Genomic DNA, 21333 nt, shown 5'->3' with positions numbered 1-21333 from the left:
GGTCCCCGCACGGCCCCGGTGCCGGAAATGGCGCGTAAAGGCCGCGCGCCGCGGACGCTCTCGCGAGAGCGAGGGAGGCGGGGTCAGGCGGCCGCAGGGCGAGAGGACACGGGCAAGATGGCGCTGGCTGCGGCGGCTCTGCGGCACCTGGCGCTGGGCGCCCGCCTCGCTCCGCACGGCCGCAGCGCCGCGCCCCCGCTCCAGCGGCTCCAGCAGCGCAGGGGCCTCCGCCTCTCCGCGCCCGCCGCCATACAGGTAGCGGGGAGGGCTGGCCGCGGAGAGGGGCTCGCGCCCCTCAGGGAAGGGTCTGGTCCTGGGGCGGGCGGGCGGTGAGGTGACTTCGCCCGCGGGCTGAGGTGACTCCCGGCGTGTGGGGAACGCGCCCTCGCCCAGCCCGCCTACCGCTGTCTCGCAGGTGACCGTGCGGGACGCGCTGAACCAGGCGCTGGATGAGGAGCTGGAGCGGGACGAGCGCGTTTTCCTGCTGGGCGAGGAGGTGGCACAGTACGATGGTGCTTACAAGGTAGGTGGGAGCCGTTAGCGGCCCGGGAAAGGGCCTCAGTCGGGCCCTGACTCCTTTCTCCTGCCCTGCAGATCTCCAGGGGCCTCTGGAAGAAGTACGGCGACAAAAGGGTGATCGACACCCCGATATCCGAGGTAAGGCTGCCCTGTCTCCTACCCTGGTGATCCCTCCATCATCTGAAGCTCCCTGATCCTTACCCCTTGGTTTCCTTCTCTTCCAGATGGGCTTTGCCGGAATTGCTGTCGGTGCTGCTATGGTTTGTACATTTGCATTTCTCTACTTCTGGTTTTAAAAATTAAACTGTTTTTATGTAAAAACATGCTAATACATTTCAGTATATTTAACAGGCAGGGTTGAGACCAGTGTGTGAATTCATGACATTCAACTTCTCCATGCAAGCAATCGATCAGGTTATCAATTCTGCTGCCAAGACCTGTTACATGTCTGCAGGATCCATCGCTGTTCCCATCGTCTTCCGAGGCCCCAACGGAGCATCAGCTGGCGTTGCAGCCCAGCATTCCCAGTGCTTTGCAGCCTGGTACGGGCACTGCCCTGGCCTCAAAGTTGTCAGTCCTTGGAGCGCAGAAGATGCCAAAGGGCTGCTGAAGGCATCAATACGGGATGATAATCCAGGTGAGCACAAGCAGGTCATGGCAATACCTGGCACTCAATCCTAAGCAATGTCTGTTTTCACCACAAAAACAAAGATTGGTTAAACCCTAAAGCACTCAAGGTTGATTTACTGCTGTTTTAGGGTACTTTAAAAAGACAGAGAGGGCTTTATGCTTTCCCTAACAGTCCCCTGCCATGCTAACAGTAGGCTGATTTTTGTGCTACTGATGGGTACACAGTTTTAGTGCTAGTTTGGTATCAACCAGGAAATCTGGAAGCATTTGTAAATGTATCATAAAGGGATTAAAAAGAATGAAGATGAGTTAGAAGGAGGTCTTGCATATATAGCACCTATGTAACTCAATTTTACAGATCATGAAATTCAAATGATAAATTCAGAATGTCATTAGTTAAGAGCAGGGAAGCCTTTGTCTTTATTTTTCACAAACAGTAATTAAAAATGTGAGACCTTTCTAAAACTAGCAATTGTACTGTCGTGTACCAAAAGTAAAATACCTGACCTCATTTCAGAGTAGCTGTGGAAAGTTTTTTAAATAATTCATTATTGAAGTAAAGACTTAGATTTGCTTTTTTTTTTTAAAATGCTTCTGCAAACATAGTCCTCACTCCCATGTTGCCTAGATGGGTTTATGGTCTTGAGCTGCTGCAGGACCATTAATGGTCGGTGCAGGCCTGTGCTTGCAGATGTACACGTTAATCCAAGTATGTTTCCTTCTAGTTGTGATGCTGGAAAATGAATTACTGTATGGTGTTCCCTTTGAAATGTCTGAACAGGCACAGTCAAAGGAATTTGTTATTCCCATTGGAAAAGCTAAAGTAGAAAGGCAAGGTAAGCTGAGAATACATTTGTTTCCTTATTAATTGACATGCTTGGGGACTTGTCTTAACCTCTCAGCTGTTCAGGGTGCTGCTATCACTGGGCACAGAAAAGTATTTCAAATGTTAAGTGTTCAAATGTTCTTTTATCTAGTAGTGTGGTTTCATGTTCTGTTGTCCTTACAAGGAAATATCACCTGATTGTCCATATCTCAGCTAAAACTATACCCTTCTAAAGGATTCCATAAAGGATTTGTTCTGTAGTATAGAAATTGGGTAGGTGATGGCTGAAACAGTTTTTTCCACACCTAAGTATGTAATTTTGGTCAAAAATGCAAAAAGAGAGCACTGTAGTGTTCCAGCCCACTTGTTCATAATTTACCTCTGAATTATGTAAATGTTTGAAAAGGATAATCTGAAAACTATATTAAATACCTCTTCAGTTCCCTGAATTCAAGGGTAAAGTTTGTGTCTTAATGTGGTCCTTCCTCTCTTCATACTATGTCTGGGCTCAGTATTTCAAACAAACCTAAGAACCTTAAATTTGCAAGTGAATCCTAATGCTACCTTGAAAGGAACCTGAGGTCTCAAAAAAAGCTTTAAATCTTAAGAGGTTTTTTCTAACACTTGTTTCTGTTCTAGGAACTCACGTTACGTTAGTGTCACACTCAAGACCTGTTGGCCATTGTATGGAAGCAGCTGCTGTACTTTCTAAAGAAGGTGTAGAGTGTGAGGTGAGTGGGATTTGGGTTCCTTTCTCTTCCCCTGAACTGGGGGAAAAAAGTTCTTGTTCAGGTTCTGCAAAACTTCAGTGTATTAAGTACAAGGGTCTTAATACTTCTAAGTACCTTAACAGCATGTGCCTTTCACATTTCTGAATCAAAAATTTTAGTGAGTCTTGTCTTTAGAGTCAGAACAGCTGAAAGTGCTGAAGGGCCCTGTACCCAAACAGTTAGAGGCTCAGATCACACCAAGGCTCACACTCTCCCTTTTCCCCCAGGTTATAAACCTGCGAACCATTCGACCAATGGACATCGAAACGGTGGAAGCCAGCGTGGTCAAGACAAACCATCTGGTAACTGTAGAAGGAGGTTGGCCCCAGTTTGGAGTAGGAGCTGAAATCTGTGCCAGGATCATGGAAGGTACCGAGTTTCACAGTACATTGTTCTCATTCCCTACTCTAAATCCTGATTATTCTTGATGTAGCCAGGCAAAGGCAGAGTTAGAGGTTACATCAGACGAGCTGGAGCTGTCTTGCTCTAGGGATTTTCACAGGGTGGATGAACAAACCCCAGAGTGCATGAACACAAACAAGCCAGAACACCACTCTGGAATATTAGAGCTACAGGAAAAAAATTGTTTAAATAGAGTAAGATTAAGAAATTGAATTAAGGCAAAACTGTAGTACTTGGCAAGCTGACACTGTTTTCTGTTTCAGGACCTGCCTTTAACTACTTGGATGCTCCAGCTGTGCGTGTCACTGGTGCCGATGTCCCCATGCCTTACGCAAAAATCTTAGAGGATAACTGCATACCTCAAGTGAAGGATATAGTATTTGCAGTGAAAAAAGCTTTGAATATATAAGTTGTAAATACATGTTTTAAAGTCCTGCTTTACAAGGCATTATTGGTGTTGGGAACGTTGTATGCATAACTTCTGTTGTATGAGCTCCATGAACTTTTGTACAGTGGGGAAAGTATAGTGATGTCCCAAAATATTTATATGGGGTTACCCCCAAAGCCACACTTCATATATGCAACAATGTGGTAATGCTTGTTTGTTCACCACTACAGTTGGGTTAGTTCTACTGTTTGTGGAGAAATGCTGTTCTAAATTCAGAGCAAGGAAAAAATCCTCGTTTTGCTTGGCTGCTAAGTACCAGAGGAGCTGTGTTGAACCTGCTGTAGCAGTGATTGAGTACAGAGCTGCAAAGAGCAAGAGCAGGCCCTGAATGCTGTATGGCTGTGGGAGCCCATGGTTGCAAGGCTCGTTAAAAAGGAATGATGAGGCTGATCAGATGAAGCCCAGCCTGTCAGTGCAGCAGTTGAGTGCAGCTCTGAGCAGAGGCTGTGGCAGCCCACGGGCTGGGTTAAGAGAAGGTGACTGTGTCTGGTTTGAAGAGCACTCTGCACATGCAGAAAGGCTTCTGGTACAAGAGCTGAAATAAAGATCATGAGTCTTTCCAGTATGTGATGGGAAACACTACCTAATTTTTCTTTACTAGCTGCCACATAACAGTGATAAAAAATATGTGCTCAGATGCTTTGCTTTTACTGTTCAAATTTTTTCTGGTTTCATTTTTTTTAACTCTTCGCCTGGGCTGACAACAGCAGACTCCAGCTATAGTTCTTGCAGTGCAAAATGAGTTAGTTTATTCAGCTGCACTGAGCCTAAGCAGCAGGTGTGTGGATTGTGTGTGAAGAGCTGGGAAGCAGTCAGAGCAGCCTTTTGGAGATCACTGCCTCCCAGGGAGCTCTGCCAGGCTTCCCTCGGCAGCTTCTGGTACACAGGGAAAGCTGCCCTGAGGAGCCTGTGCACTGGGGCCTACTCCGCACCTCAGGTGAACAGGGGCAGAGGAGGTATCTCTCACTCAGCAGACAAAAGAGCTTGGGTCCTGTTTCTGAAGAGCCAGGAGTATTTTCCAGAGTATTTCCTTTAGCAGAGGTGCTGTTCGGTTCTTGGGAAGTCTGGCTTGGAGGTTCAATCCCAGCTGAACATAGCCACCACACGCTGCTGAAGGAATTCCATTAACATTTTAATAAAAATGACTGAATATCACAGGTTACATGAAACTTTGTACAGACATTCTCTGCATAGTAACAAACACTGATGTACTTGAATTTTAAAAAATGGATTATCTATAATCCTTTAAAGTGCAATTTGTTTAAGGTTTTAAATCAAAAAGGATCTTTCAATAAAGTTTAAATGATAGAATTAGCTTGAAGTAACTTTGCATTTAATTAAATCAACAATAACATCCCAGTGCCCTATTATGTCCCACTTCAGCTGCTTCCTCATTTAAAAACACTTGCCCCTAGAGTTGCAGGTAGGATGTCCATTTAAACAAGCTTAATGAGACAGCATTTTAACTCCACCAGCAAAGATGATGGGAATAAGATATAATTCTCCTGTTCCCTCACCTGTGCAGTATGCTTTAAGAGTTGGATTATGTAAAACAGACTTGTTGACTCCATGCAGCAAGAATTAAGATGAGTTACAAGTGCATGAAGAGAGTTGAAAAATTGAGCAGACTAAAACTACATTCCTGTAATTTGAAAAAAGGGGTGGAATGGAGCTAGGAAAAATGCATTAATTCACCATCATCATGGTCATTCCTATTTTCAGATTTTTTTATTCAGCTATATAGAAGTTGCTGTACCCCTGAAACTTTAGCTAGAGACCACAGTTCTTGCAGCCAAGTAAAGACCGGAGTACTTATCCCAGCACGGCAAAGCAATTCAGGCAGGGCAGTGCTGCTACTTGAGGAAAGCTGGAACCAGGGAGAACGGAGCTGCAGCTGCTCTCTGCTGGTGGGTCAGTTGCTGCACAGGAGGGGGAGAGGGAATTGAATCCTGGAGTGACCAGTGGCCTCAGCTGATCCTGGGAGCACTGTAGTCACACGTCTGTGTTTTCTTCAGAGTTCCTTTCTGAAAGTTTTGAATGGAGCTGAGCAAGGCTCCTCGGCTTGCGTCGGGCCGCAACGTCGGCACCTCTGTGCTCGGGGCAGGAGCTGCTGGTGGCAGGGGCGGTGCTGGGGGTATGGACGATGCTCCTGTGAAGGTGGGGAGAGAAGATTGAGTTTGATTATGCTGGGGATGTCCCGCCACAGAGGACTGCGGCTGCTTGGCTGGACTTGGTCAGTCCTGCACTAGTCACGTCATCCCTTGAATGCCAGTGGAGTGTGAAGAACAGAACAGATGGAAAATGCCAAAGTGATCAAATCCCTCTATCTGCAGGCAAGTTGTGACATCTGAGATACCTCTGAAATGAAGCCTGAAGGGCCTCAGGACTCAGATGCAAAACATGACTCACATGTGATCTTGCACCAAGGAAAACAGAGATCACTTAACAGAACTTCCCAGATTCAGCTTCTCCTATTTGGCCCGAGGGAGGCAGTTTGCTGTTTGGGACATGAACAGTAACAAAGACTGGAAGCAAATTTTACTACCTGTTCTTACTTATGTAACTCACTTTACATTCTTATGAATGAAGGACCACATCACTGTTGTATTCGTGATGACCATTTTGCTTGGTCAGATTATACTTCATTTTAAAAGTACTAACTGCAGATAGAGTTTTCCGGAATTGTTTTACAATTCCACAGTTCCATTTGACTTTCTCCAAACATGTTGTAACAAATGGTTGTTTTGACAGACTGAATGAATCACAACACTGTCACACACACCTCCAGCCTGCCTCTCCTGTTCCCACCAGCCACCTTTGTACTCTGTCCCTTGCTCTCTACGCCAGCCACATCCACTTTGTCCTTTTCATCCTGCCTCAGCCTCTATGTCCTGACTCCCTGGGAAGCCAGAGCCCACAGTGGAACATGCAGTTGGTCCAGCAGTGAGGGCCTGCATGGAGGTGTTTCCTGGCAGTTCAGATCCAGGCAAGTGGCCTCATTTGCCCCAGGCACTCTTCCAAGCACCCTGATCTTGTGCAGTTCTGCTCCTGCACATTGCACCATCATTGCTACACAGGTAAAATAATGGGCCTATATTGTCTCATCTTCTGGAAGGAGTAGGGGCATAATGATTCATATCTTGGAACTACTCAGCAGTGAATGTCAACTCTATCATCTAGATCATGAGTTATGCCACAGGAAGACTAAAGAGACAAATGGCACCTATTAACACTTGCTTCCAGTAGCTCTGACCTACAAAGAGGAATATACTGGTAAGTGGCAAGAACTGTGATACTGGGCAAGGTAAAACAACATTAAGGTAACCAAAAGACTGTTGTTCCTGAAGGAGAACTGCTTGTTAGAAGTGAGCAAATATCAAGCAATTAAGCAACATTATGCCACTCAGACTCAAAGGGGATTTGATGAAGGATAAAGCTCAACTACAGAAAAAAAGCAGACAAAAGTTCTCTGTGCTCCATTTGCCTCTCAATTCCTCACCAACAGTTGTTTCTAGACTAACAAGTAACAGTAAAAACAGAACTGCTGTTACTAAAACAAGCAGTTATACTAGATGAAAGACATAATTCAAAACTCCCTCATTTTCTATTTGTACCAGTCTTTGAAGAACGACTTTTCCCATATGGGAGCAAGCTCAAAATGCAGAGTATTCACACAAAGCAACCAATTTTGCCAGTGTACATTAATAAGTGCTGTGATTGTAGCACTTCCAGCTCTTTGGGAGAAATTATCATTGGCATGAAAGCCTTCTGTGAAAACAAAGCATGGAAGTCCATATTGAGCTCATCTTTACTCTCTTCCCTTCCAGAGGAAATACTCAAGTCCTAACAGAAATACCAGAGATCAACTGAAACACTTTAACCTGTCTGTTGCATGTGGATCAACTGCTTTCTGAAGTAATCAAAACTTTACAGGATGGCAGCACAAACTGAAACAAATTGCATATTGGGGCCTTCTAACTTTTCCAAATCTGCTTTTTACACTTGCCAAAGATGTGCATCAATTTACTATTAGAAATACTGAAAAAACATTCCCAGCATTAGAGTGTCCTGTGTCTCTTGTAGATGGACTGTCAGGAAAGAAAAACTTGGCACTTGGCCAAAGGAAGAACAAGACCAAGATCAGTCCAAGTATCCATTTAGTGGTTGAAGTGGTCAGAGCCGGATGCTGTAGGACTGGTGCACCAACCTACCCCCAAACAGATAAGGTGAACTGCTGTAAAAGCACTGAGAGCAGCTAATCACAAAAGAAATGGCTTCAAAGAGATGCAAGTGCAGAGAACAAAGACAAGAATTTTGTCTGGAATTGCAAGGTGAGGCTGAAAGAGACTATGCAAGTAGTTGTACAAGATGCAATAGGGAATGACCACGAAAGCAGTGGCCAGGGAATACAAATATGATGGTAACACATGCAGTGAAGGAAGGCACACATTTGACACACTGAGGGCAAAAAAACCACAAAATGCTTGGATCACTCAGTATTATTAGGCCAAGATTCCATGTGTTATCTTGAAATTTTGATCTGGTTATTTTACAAGACTAGAAAAGACAGGGAAGTAGGGGCAGAGATCACCTTTCTTCCTGGAAAATTGTTAAATTCCTCAGGACTCACTATTATTGAAATTGAGCTGCTGACAACATCAGCATAGAAAAAATAACACAGAATTATACCCTTACACTTGAGCTCCACCTTAAGACATAAATACACACAGGGTTCAGAATAGTATTTGACTAGCCGTGAACACATTACATATTGAACCCGTTAATTAAGAGCATGATTCAAAAATCTTCAAATCCACTGCAGTTAGGTAATCAAAACCAAGCTGTCCTTCCTTTCTTGACACAAGTGATGCAAAAGGAATCTTAGTTCAAACACACATATTCACATCCATTTACATCTACAGATGAAATTGTTCTGCCCTACAGTGAAATATTTTCCTGTATTTACTAGAAAAAACATTTGAGACAAGTGCTCAGCTATCACGAGACACTTCCAATACATATGTTGAAAGACGTTGCCTGCAAACACACATTTTATTCATTCATGCATTTGTAAGAATAAAACACTCAAACAAGAACTTACCAAGGGTTTTTACAGGGACATTTTTGTTAAAAGAGTGTGTTAAAAGGAATAGGAAGTAAATCAGATGCTGTAAACTTGATGCCTGAATTGAAACAAAAACTTAATTATGAATATAAAGTGACAGCAATTGTGCAAACAGCATTAAAAACTTGGCTGAGAATGGGATGCAAACAAAGAAAATAATTTTAGTGATAGTTTTTAAAGATGCTGTATTTCATTAAAATAATCCGTAAGAACATTCAATTTTTTTTTCTTCTATTCCCTCCCAATACTAAGCAACTTCAAGATTTGCATCCAACTTTCCCATTCAGAAACAGAGCATCTTTAAAGAGATAAATCAGCATTAGCTTACTTTTCCGAAAATTCACGTTCAAAATGATGCATGCTCTATTGAAGACAGCAGAGAAAGAGAGAGGACACAATCAATCATCCAGTTCTCGTGTCAAAGGAAAACAGATACTGTTAGCTGAAAAGTTAGTATAGAAGTCAATACATTCTTACTCACTGACAAATATGAGGACAGCAGACTGACTATTTCATATTACATTTACAATACTTCATCCAATTCTGAAAAATGAACAACAATTTTCCATGCTCTAAGCACTATTATACTTGATCAACAAATACAACATACATGCTTTCAGTTGCACATGCCATAATTCAAGCTTTACAGGATTAAAGTGCATTTAGAGAGATTTAGCAAAAAATCTGCAGGAAGATTAGCCATAGAAGACAAAATCCATTCAGTTCAAGAAACACTTCCTGCTGTATTAACACCTGTATTCACACTTATGGGTCAGAGACACTCAGGAAAAGCACTTCCTAAAGCATTCCAACTGTTTTACAGAAAGGTGAGGGGCAGGAAAGATGCACCATATGGGTGCCAATGAAACATGTCATACTGAAGGATTTAGAATAACTGGCACAGAAAAAAATTGTTAAGTACAACTCTTTCACTATTCCTGCAGGAAAGCCCAGAGAAGCAAAAGTGACACTCTCCAAATTTTTCTCTGTTGAAACAGATCTTGCTGTATGTTACTGGCTCGTTTCAGTGAAATTTTAAATAACCCATACCACGCTGTTCTGCATCCCTTCTGATCCTAGCCACAAAGAAAATGAACAGGTTTTTACAGAAGCAAAGAATTGTGGAGAAAAAAAAGAACCGCACCAGGAGAATGTCAGAAACACAGGATGTTACATTAGAGTCACTTGCATGATTTAACAATCGTTATTTAGCCAAGTACCTGCAACACCACCAGCCCAAAACATTCTCACCAATGAGAACAGCCCATGAGAGCCAACATTTCCAGAAGGCACCGTTCCCCTCAGAGCAGGCCATGCTCTCAGTCCTACAGCTGCAGCTGCCATTAGACAGGAGAAGCCAACCATAGCTTTATTCCTTAGTCTGTTTTCCATCGACTCTCCCAAGCACTCTGCTGCAAGCCAAGCCTCACAAAGCCTTTGTTCAGAGACAAAGCACCTCCCAACATGTGAGAAACCCCAGGGCATGTCAGCCTGGAGCCCGTTCCCCCTTGGTCAGTGTCTCTCACTCTTCACATACCTACACTTTACATGACTAGTTACAGGCCAGGACGAGAGCAAGAGCTTCTCTTGAGGGCACTTTTCCTCATCAGCCTTAGTTTTGCCATGGTATTGTATCAGCAGGATGCTTTGAGGTGCCACAGTTCTAACACAGCCATTCCAAACCAGACAGACAGACTGAAAGCCTCAATGCCTTTTTCAGAATCATCTCCCCACACTGGCACCCATGAGCAATTTTGGTATAGAAGTAAATATCTTTAGTAAGTACAAGGAAACCAGAAGAGAGAAATGCACGCTACAGATGCGTCACTTGTCACAAATAAAGTCCTACCGTGGGACCAGTGTGTCTTTCCTCAAGGCAGTAATAGCATACTTGCTTAGAACAGCTAAAACTACAACACTGCTGGTGAAAAAAAATCTAGTTTTCTCTTAGAATTAATATCTGAAATTTCTTCTATGAATTCTACTCACAAAAGCATTCCTGAAAATGTGACACTTGGCTTTACACCTCATAAACAGCATCCAAGCCATCAGCTCATTAACGCACTTCCCAATGTGAGGACAGGTAGGGCCACAAGCACCATTCAGACAGGGCTGATCACCACAAGTCATCAGGAGCACATTGGCACAAGATGACCAACAAACACACTGTGACAATATGGTTTGAACTGAGACAAGTTTTGAGCACAAACCTGAGCTATTTTGATCCCCATCTGCACATAAACCTTAATCCCATGCTTAAAACTTGAAAAAGCTTTCAACCAAGTTCCAATCAGTCCAAGTCAAAACATAACTAAATGGTAGTTTTATTGGGAAAAAATGCTTTCTAAACATCTGTCCATTTTGGAGGCACATTTCAGCTACTTCCTTATTAAAGCCCACAGAACTGGCAGCAAATCCTCCAGCTCAGAGTCAGTGTATCCAGAGAACAGAACTGTTATGTGCAACACAGAAACAGTCATTATCCTGCTTAGGCTAACTGGGAGAAGTTAGTTCCTACAATACACACTTCTCATGCCCTCAACTTGAAGGAGAAATTACTAATTTAAATTTCAGCATGACTGATTTGAATTACATCACACAGACTGCAATGTCTTTTGAAAGACTATCCACAGCAAACACAAATTTGATTGCATTGCTTTAATTAATGAGCTGTGCTGTGTAGAAAGTTCCTGGGACTAGAAATCCTATGGCAAGAATCACCATAAAAAACAGCAATTCCATGAGCTGCTTCCTCTCTAGAAATGTACTCTGTTAGCATCTTTTGTTATCAATATTTGCTAGTGCTCCTCTTCCAGCCTTTCAGACTGAAGCACATCCACTACTGCTCAATATCCAGATTTGTAATTTAACTTTCAGAGCATTTCTATTGCCCACTCAAGCAGATTCTTCACCACTTTCCACCCCTGTCTTAAACATTAGCAAAAGTCTCTGCACAGCCACCCAGCAAACTGAAAAACAGAACTTGCCAAAAATAATAAAGATATTATTTTTAACTCCAATCAATCTTGTTTCTAAACTTGTTTCTACCAAGTCTACTGGGTTATCAATGGGCTGTAGCAGAACTGGGGAGATTTATGAAGCTTAAGCCACTGAATTCGTCACACCCAAAATTCCTGAAAATACATCACAGCAGTACAGGAATAAAGAGACAATACAAAGAAACAAGGGATGAACAAGCAGTATTTCAGAGTCAACAGACCATTAACACCAGAACGAATGCATACTGCAACATGAGGTCCAAAAAATGCCTGGAAAGTAGCAGTGTGGGTAGGCCTGGAGTAATACAGACTTCACGGCAAGCATATACACTCTGGGTAAATCACATCATGTATGTCTCAAGAAAGGTTATTAAGTGAAAAAGAAAACTGTAAAAAGGTTCTCTATGACCCTCAAAAGAGAGCACATGCCCACACTCAGGCTGATACAAGGTAAGTGTCATCTCCATGTTCCATCCTTGAAAACCATCATCCCTTAATCATCCTTGGGAATAACATCCACCACTGAGGGGCAGAGGGGAATAAAAAAACAATATAAAAAAGATAAATACTGTAATGATTCTTGAACTTACCTGCTGTGGAGGGCGGAGTGGGGGATGATGGAGATGTTAAAGGGGAACTCGCCCCAGAGCCTGCTAAATAAAACAACAGTCAAGTAACTACAGCTGTGACACTGCAGTTCAACACAGACAAGACAGATTGTTGGAAGCAGGCCAACTTTATTGACTGAAGATCCAATCCTGTTTCCTCATCTTTTGTGGAAGATTCCCATTCACAGTAACAGTGCCTTTACAGTACAGAATATCAGAGAAGCCCTAGACACATAGGAAATGCACTCAATATTTCACAATGGGAAACATTTCTTTTTTGTTGCTTAGGCTGTTGGATTTCAGCATACAAATTTTGTGGCACCCCATCTCTCCTAAGAGATGATTTTCAGTCAATTGCTGTACTCCACAACAAGCTTCTTTTGGACACATTTAGCCAAGCAAATCAACTCTGGTAATCTGTTCCCTAGTACCAACCATGCCTTTTAACTAAATGAAGACCTGTCAAAGGCTCTTGTTTTAGACTTTGGCACTGAAGCAGCAATTAAACAGATAGTTTTCTCATTCATCTTAACACCTTACTATGTAATACTGACCACCAGAGAGTCTCCCTGAAGACTGCATTATTTAATGGCCGCAGTAATGGATGTTGTTGTTATTCAACTCAAATATCAAACAGAATGATGAGACTGATAATTTTTTTTGACGAATGGGGCACAGAAGAAAGGAGACATTACTTTAAATTAGGCAGCTGAAAATATAACATCAACAATATTTTTAAGCCCTCAATTTATCTATTATTAAATACCCAAAGCAGTGGTATCAGACTTTGGTAGTCAAATATTAATATGTAAAGTGTTGGCAATCCTAAATTTTTTCAGACAGAAAATGACAGGAATAACAAAAAAACTGACATAGCTGTGTAGAAGCAAATTCTTCTCTCTGTAGTTACCTGAGTTATTTGAGTTGCTGTATTTGGCTGAGTGTTCTTCCCCACTTTCATTGGCAGAGCGTTTTGACTTCTTTAAAAGGGAGCAGACAGAAAGGAATAGAAGATAGGAATGAATAATCACTTTCAATGGTAAGGATTGAACTGACACAGATTTGCAACAGCCATCCACTGTATCACACAATGTTCTTCAATGCTCAGCATCCCTCTCCCCATACCCAGCACAGGCTGACGTGGTTACAAGAGCAGCAAGGCTGTTCTGTGCTCAAATATCTTTAGCCGGGCACCAGGGAACTCCAGCGCCCTCTGACCACAAGGGAAAGGCAGAAAACTCATCCCCCCCATCCCAAGAAAGGAAGAGCAACACAGACAGTTCCATAGGAGCAGAGTAAAACAGGCTCCAACACCTCCCCAGGGAGAAGGACAGAGCAGAGCAGCTCATCTGGGTACCAGCTGTTAACTAAGACTGGTTTCATACAGCAACCTCAAACAGGCTGCACCAATATGCAAGTCAGCTACCACTGTAACTTAAACATTTTAGTAAATCTACTCCTTAGCTAAAGAAGTGAAAACAACCAGGAAATAGTGCAGAAAACACAGGAAAGAGTAGAGTCATGTACCTATGGCTAAAGCTGTGCATGATAAACATTTAAAAAAGATACACATCTTTTTCTGTGGGAAAAACCTATTTAAAGATTGCTTACTTTTCGTGCCAAGATCTTCCTTTTCTTTTTTTCTTCTTCAGAGCCATGATGAGATTGAGCTCTTGTCAGCCTTCTGTGCTGGTGAATCTTTAAAATTAAGGAAAAAATAGAAGAAGACCATATTAAGATCTTAAATGTTTGAAAACAAGATGTTTGGGGTACAAGAAAACACACTGTAGTCACTTTGCATGTTTGGATTTCTTTTTTTTAGTTTTTATCTTTACTGTTTCTGGTAGAGGACGAAGGCTCGTACTGAAGTTAAAATTATCCTCTCACTTGGGAGCCACTACCTGTGAAGCTGCACCACTTAAAACAGTGAAATGCCATACAGCCAACAGCTGTTATAGAACTCCTCATATTGCATTTTTGGGAAAGCAGATCTGTTGATGAAAGACTTTATTACTCAAAATCAGTTTTGAGTAAAAACTCACTTTCTGCATGTAAAAGTGGTAAGAGGAAATGAAATGTCTGTTGGAAATAAAGAAATGCAGACATTACCAATTTCTGTTCTTCTGTTAATCGCTTTTCTATGCATTCCTTGGAGATTTTCAATGCCTCTTTTAGCTTAGTAGGAATCTAACACAGAATGGGGAACAAAATCATAGCACAAAATGTGATAAAGGAAAACACAACTTCACTGATCAAAACTCACCATTCATCTGATCACATTTCTCATCTAAAGCCCCAATATGTGACACTGTTCCTTTAGAGAAGCAGAAAAGATGACTCTAGATGCATGTTTTTCTACTCCAAATCTAGCTACAGATCAGCAGGGACAAAGAAATACCAAACCCTGGGAAGGGATACTCTAAAGGCAAGGACTGATAACTACTTTGAGACTCCAGTCACATCTCCAAACTTCCATGAGGCTGACAACACAAGACACAGGGCACATACCCTCCAGGAGAAGTGCCCTGGAGCAGCTCCCCAGTGGGACCAGACATGGCTCCTGAAATGCCCCAGTGCTGGAGCTGGCAGCAAGATGCTGATGGTCTTATGTAGCAAAATCAGCTTCCACAGGCCTTTGCAATGTGTTTCCTCTCACTGCAAGGGACCCACATGACTCAGTCTCTCTGCTCAGGCAGAGTATCACCATCAGTTACACAAATGGGCTCCAGTTCAGCAGCTGCTCTTGAACACTGCTGGACCACATCGTGCCCTCCTCTAAGGGGTGGCACAATGTTCTCAGGTACAATTTGGCAAAGGAATCCAAACACTGATGGCAATAGCCATAGAGGCAAATAAAGCCAGCTCTCCTCAAACCCCTCTGTCAATTAATATGTAGCTACCCACATCCTGGCACTTCCACAAACATCAGCAAATCAGTGTTCAACTCTACCTTAAACTGTGGTTTCTCGGAGTTTGTTAGCAGGACGTCACTGAATAATCTGTGAGTTGGTAAAAAGAAAGAAAAGAAGAGGAATATTATTCCCAAGAGACAGGCAAAACTGTAATGAGAATACTGTTGGTACTGTTCATTTAAACCCCTCTTTCTCCTTTTGCTTTTCTGTCCTCAACCCTTGGCCACAGGTTTCTACATATTGCTTTTTATTTTCTAAGCACTGCTGTAAAATTAGCAGCACCCAACCCTCAGAATGTAGCCACTACTTAAGGCAGAGAAAACTGGTTTGTGTGAGATATTTTGAAAGTGGATAGGATGGGTACAGTTATCAAAGGCAGAGGAGGGTTCCCCTCCAAAAAACAATACCTTTTCCTTAAAAGTATATGGACTCTTTATTTACAAAAAAATTCCAGGGACTTTATTTTAAATTTCACCTAATCAAAATCATTGCTCTTGTTAAAAAACATTCATTTAGCACAACTCTTGCCTTAGAATTAACAAGGAACATGTGAAAGATCAAGTGAACTTAAAATTTGAAAATATCTGACTTCTTGTCTGTCCTCTAGAAAAGGCAACTAAAGCAAATATTGTAATATTCTTGCTCTCCCTTCTATGGTGTCAGCAGAAACAGCATAAATGATTAATCCTTTTCCATCCAAAGCAAAGACACTAGAGGGCAATGGTAGTCTGAAAATAAACTGGTTAGTCCATTCCAAGATACTTTGTCCTGGAGAACATACTAGAAAACTGTCACAGAGAGACCTCAATCCTGGTTCTAAGATAAATATTTCTGAGTTGTTGTTCCCTGTGGAAAACTATTACAAGCTTATACTAGAGAAAACAAATCCACATCTAGAATCAAGTTAATTAAGGAGAGTATTCAATGAAAAATTCAGAAATAAAGCAAATTTTAAAATACTTCCAAAAATCCATGGAAGTTCATCCTTGTTTACAGGACTTTCTGACCTTTTCAGATTACATGTTCTTATGGCTATAATAAATAGATATTTAAATTATGTTAATTGCTTTAAATTACACTAATTGCATTGCATATCTATGTAGAACACTTTTGTAAAGAGTATTGGTATAAAGGGAATAAAGTTTAATATCTTACATATCAAATGCAGCTGGGCATAGATTGTTACTCAACATCTTTAAACACCTGTATATTTCTGTATTCACAGAGTTTTCCTATCGTATTTCTCCCCTGCTAACACTGTTCTCTCTACCTCCCACCTTTAAAAGCAGAGAAAGGGAGGAGAAGAAGGAATTGAAGGCTGCAGTGACTCTTCCCAACCAGGAAATCTGAACCTCAGAGCAGGCTCTAAATGCACTGCAATCTGTGCTGTGAGATCAGACCCAGATTTAGGTATGGACAATCTGCCACTTAGAAGGCCCCAACTACAGCATCCCACATTAAGAAATAACAAAAGAACCTCCCAGCAGAACTGTGGTTCCATGCTCAGCATGCTGGTGACATGTCACAGCACGGGGATGGCAATTTCCCTGGAATACTGTGCCCTAACTGCAGGCAGGGTGGTACTGCAGACAGGTGTGGTCCCCACTCAGTGACACACTGACAGTGCTCCCTTTCTGCACCCTGGCCTTGCCCCATGCTTGCCCTCACCCTTTTACTGCATACTGGGAAGGCAGCCTGTAAGGAAATGTATTCTGTCTATGCTTCAGAGAATCCCTAAGCAAGCCCTGCAAGAAACCAGACAGAACTTCCATACTACATTTCATACCCAGAGCAGGTCTAAATGTCACTGCTGAGCAAAGTAAGAGATCTATTTCACCAGTCCTAAGTAAACTGATAGCAAAATCTACTGAAGTAGGTCTGAAGGGGACATGCAAAAAGACTCTTTATTCTAAATCCTTTAAACCAGTCTGTACATGATCTCAATGATGCTTGCATTACTTTAATGGCTGGATTAATTTAAACCATGCTAAATAAAGTGCATACATAACAGCTCCAACACACCAAGTGCCAAAGAAATGTTAAATGCACATATTAACAATGGATGGGTTCTATGAAGCCTATCAAGCTCCACTTGAGACACATCCCTCAGAAAAAGGAGCAAACCTTTCTAAAGAGGAACAAGAGCAGAAAGCTTCTTCCTCCTAAAATAATTTAAAACGTTGCTATGAATATAAAACAAGTCAAACAGGACTTACGGCATCTGTAAGAGCCGTGAGACAGCTGGCATCCCGTTCTTCAGAGCTTCACAAGTCAGAATGGACTCCAACACTGACACTACCAAAGAAAGAATAAGAATGAACACATTTTTGCACAGCAGGATAGCAAATGATTTAGAATGAACGTCTGGCACTGCTGTGTGATGCTCCCCTAAGTATTGCATCAACCAAGCAGTGATGAAGTTCTGTGGCATGTGGTTTTTATTATAGCATTACTATTACACATGGAAGCTTTTCAAGAATGTTAGACATGAGGCAAGGGAATCCAGGCATCTCATTACTTGCTAAACACTGCTTTATCACTCAGCTAGAAAAGTTTTATTCATTCACTACATATATTTCATGAAGAACACATTTTCTGTTTGACCAAATTACTAATTCTTTCTGGTCGTGATGCCTTGAGGTAAAACCTAAGGCATCAGTCACAGGGTGCAAAGATCTCAGGCTGCTATTTCACAGCACTTCAGCTTAGGTAAAGTCTAAGAATGTATCCAGGCAGCTGTGACTGAGATATTCTGCACTGCATACTAACCAACAAACACTGATGGAGCAGGGGGGAAGCTCTCCACTGGAATCGTGTCTGGGGGTCTTCCATAGGTCATTTCATACAGTAAGTGTCCAAAGCAATGAACATCAACACCCTCTAAAGTCTGTGGGGGAACAAAAAAGTAAAACCACAACTTGTTAGTTTTTCTCAACTGGTTAAGACCAGTGATCTTGCATGTGAAGATAGAAAAGAGGAACCATTAAGGCAGCTCCTAACCACAACCACTTCCCTGCATAACTGTAGCTCAGATGAAATCTTCACACCACAAACTAAAGCAGCCTCTGTTGTCTTTCTGTACGTGATGGTAAAAATGGGAGAGCAGTGTAGTCAAGTTCTGTAAAAATGTGTGAAGTAGTAAACTCCTCACACAGCAGTTTAGACATTCATACACCAACAGAAACCCCAACCAAGCACACCTTCCTAGCTAAGTCGAACAGCAAAGAATGAGATTCACAAAATGACCAGCTGTCACTTTACAAGGAAGTAGATAAAAAGATGGGAAAAAATGCATACCAAACTTAGGAGAGTCTCTTTTGCTTCTCCTTAGGCATGTGCAAGCTGTACATACATGCAAAGCTCCCAGACAGCATATTTCCAAGATTTCTGAATCATGTTTAAACAGAAGAGGCTCCTCTTACTTGAAGAGGCTTTGATGGCACTAACAGATTTGGACTAACCATGAACTTGTGATTGTTTCTTTGACAACACAGTAGAACTTGTTTAGCAAGGTCAGCAAGCAGCTATCTCGTGATGCTGCATAGAATTTATTACAATGAGGGCCTAAAGGCAGGGCAAGATGTTGCTGCAACAGGGCAAATTTGTTTTCATGTTTTTGCATTAAGATAAATATTTTGCTTTGCAAGCCTGCAGTCAAACAGACACCCCTCAAACAAATAAAAATAACCTTTCAATAGCTACAGATCTGCAAGCATCTGATCAATTTTCAAAGTATCTACCAAAGACAAGGCTGAATACTGCTCCCAGCTAAGCACAAGTAAATAGCTGTGCTCACTGTACAGATATACAAGTGAAACTGTAGTAGACAATATGCACATTCTGACAAAATACAGACCAGGATGGAAAGAGATTTTAAAACAACTGCACTTTACCTCTATTTGTGCTGGCACTGTTGTCATAAAAACACTCACCTGCATTCCTCCTCTACCTGCTTACCTTTGGCCTCAGCCTCACTCCAGTGTGCTGCAACAAAACTGCTGTGCAGCCAGACAGTGGTTTGGAGGAAGCAGAAAAGGGATTTGATGAAGAAAAGCTCAGATTAAAAAAAGGGGGCTTGAGAGAAGTTTTTTCATTCTAGTCAGTTCTCCAGAAACAAAGGTAGAGAATAAAGATTTGCATAAGAGTCAGATGAATTCCTAGTCTGAACCTTACATTAATTTTCCGAAACTGTGAAAAGTATGATCGATAAAATGATGGAAGTCCCAACAAGGAATTTTCTAGATCCAGTAACTTGCAGGTATCCCCATCCAGCATCACATTGGCAGAGTGAAGATGGCCATAAGGAAATCCTTTCTCATGCAAGAATTTTAATACCTGAAAAAAAAAGCAATAGAGAAACACTATCACAAGATGCTCTGATGATCTCAAGATCATAAGATCATCAACTTAAATGCTCCAATACTAAAGCAGACACATAATAAATGAGGCTCCCATTTGGAATGCTCACTCAACTTGATCTTCTATCTACATCCTCTTTGGCTGACTATTCATTCCCATATCACTGGTAGCACTTTTCACAAAACAAATATTTGATGCTGATCCTCAAAGCAGGCTTATGGACACCTCCCAAAGAGATCTGGAAACTAAAATTTAAAATTCTACTGAATATGATCGTTTGATTAAAAAAAAATTTTTAAAACACACTAGCAACCATGAATTTATGGCACATGTTCTGCAGGCTATGAGTTACTTCTTTCCCTTTTTACACAAGGAACAGACTGTATTATCACCTCTCTCCCATTTAAGCTCCACTGCATTTTTTTGGGGGGTCATAAATGGTCTCACACATATATATCTAAATTCAACTAAGCAGATTATCTCAATTTACATTTAGCTTTGAAGTCTGCTGCTGAAATAAAGCTTGTGTGCTCAAAAGTTTGTCCACTTTTTGTAGTTAGACCAGTTGGCCTCCAAAAAAATAAAGCAAAAAAGCTGGTAAATAAAGCAAAACAAAAAATGTACCTCTAATATTTGCCTTCCATATGTTTTTATTTGCTGAAGTTCAAGACCTTGAATTTTCTTAGGATTGCAATACTTCTTCAGAAATGGATCTTTTGGCTTTGCCTTTAAAAGAAATACACATATCAAGTATCATGCCCAGAAAAGTCAGTATTTGTCTTAGTTTGCTTAGCAATTGATGGCAAACACTTGTATAAAAAAATATGTATGGTCATTGCAGCATATGTTCTGCCATTTGAGTTGGGGGTAGGGGGATGACATTACCTTATAAATAAGGTCCTTTAGTGTCCCTTTTTCACTGAATGGTCTAATAACCAGCGCTGAAGATTCGTTGGCAGTGGCAAAAGTGATTTTGTAAATATAGGGATGCTACCAAAAGAAGAAACTGTAGGTAAATTTTAGATGATGGATTTTCTAAATCATTTGTGTTCAATTCACAAGTAAGAAAAGATCAGCCTGAATTGTAGATTTACAGTAATAAATTGGATTCTGTCAGTGACACTGAATAACTCAAGTTATTCAGTTTTAACCTGGAGTAAATGCAAAGAAAACTTCACAAAGATATTATTCAATTAACATATAAATTAAAAACAAAACAAATCCATTTCAGCCAGTCTTTCATACGGCTAACATCCTTAAAGAGAGACTCCAGAGGCTCCTTTTGGAGTCAACTGCCAGTTTTTCCAGGCAGAGATGCATATTGGATTTATAACGTGGCATTTCACAGGAGCTTAAATTGTACAGCCTCCATTGCAGCTCTACTAAGATGCTCCTGTCTTGAGTCCAAAGAACTGAAAAAATAATGATACTCATTCCACTGCCTCATCCACTGTGCCTGAGAATATCCCAGCTCACGGGTTAGCAATTACACCTAAACTGCACTATCCTAACAGCCTAAAGGTGTTGAGGAGATGAAATAAAAGCTCATGATCTCACAGTACTGCACAAGAAGAAAAAAATCAAATTAACCACAACACTGAATCTCCTGAAATAATCCTGCAAGATAATTATTTGTGCTGAGAACATGTTACCTCATAGTATATGGGAAATGTAATTAAAAGGCTTGCAAACCTTTAATGAAAGCAACTCTAAAATTACAAACTATGTTAACTAG

The 21333-nt window shown here is 41.4% G+C and overlaps 2 protein-coding genes across 3 annotated transcripts in view; one reads left to right on the top strand and one right to left on the bottom strand.

Annotated features, from left to right (window-relative positions):
• Window positions 1-12: 12 nt before the first annotated feature.
• On the top strand, window positions 13-4909 carry PDHB (pyruvate dehydrogenase E1 subunit beta). The gene is made up of 9 exons (XM_069028394.1): window positions 13-255; window positions 416-523; window positions 595-657; window positions 744-779; window positions 871-1156; window positions 1875-1985; window positions 2615-2706; window positions 2973-3114; window positions 3411-4909. The coding sequence occupies exons 1-9, from the start codon at window positions 28-30 to the stop codon at window positions 3554-3556; spliced, it is 1212 nt and encodes a 403-aa protein (XP_068884495.1). The 5' UTR covers window positions 13-27; the 3' UTR covers window positions 3557-4909.
• Window positions 4910-5310: 401 nt separating this feature from the next.
• The window catches only part of PXK (PX domain containing serine/threonine kinase like), a 34921-nt gene continuing 18898 nt past the window's right edge, over window positions 5311-21333 (bottom strand). The window contains exons 8-18 of one of the 2 annotated variants that reach the window (XM_069028391.1): window positions 20484-20588; window positions 20223-20324; window positions 19413-19574; window positions 18009-18126; window positions 17456-17534; window positions 15278-15326; window positions 14437-14514; window positions 13939-14025; window positions 13238-13307; window positions 12310-12372; window positions 5311-5744 (exon numbers count right to left, since the gene is read on the bottom strand). In XM_069028391.1, the coding sequence (XP_068884492.1) occupies window positions 5563-5744; window positions 12310-12372; window positions 13238-13307; window positions 13939-14025; window positions 14437-14514; window positions 15278-15326; window positions 17456-17534; window positions 18009-18126; window positions 19413-19574; window positions 20223-20324; window positions 20484-20588 (1095 nt within the window). In that variant the 3' untranslated portion in view covers window positions 5311-5562. The remainder of the gene's footprint in view (window positions 5745-12309; window positions 12373-13237; window positions 13308-13938; window positions 14026-14436; window positions 14515-15277; window positions 15327-17455; window positions 17535-18008; window positions 18127-19412; window positions 19575-20222; window positions 20325-20483; window positions 20589-21333) is intronic. The other variant, XM_069028393.1, reaches the window with a different exon arrangement.

Source organism: Aphelocoma coerulescens, chromosome 12 (genome assembly GCF_041296385.1).
Source record: "Aphelocoma coerulescens isolate FSJ_1873_10779 chromosome 12, UR_Acoe_1.0, whole genome shotgun sequence".
Lineage (NCBI taxonomy): Eukaryota > Metazoa > Chordata > Aves > Passeriformes > Corvidae > Aphelocoma > Aphelocoma coerulescens.
This window is presented reverse-complemented; position numbering and strand designations above follow the sequence as displayed.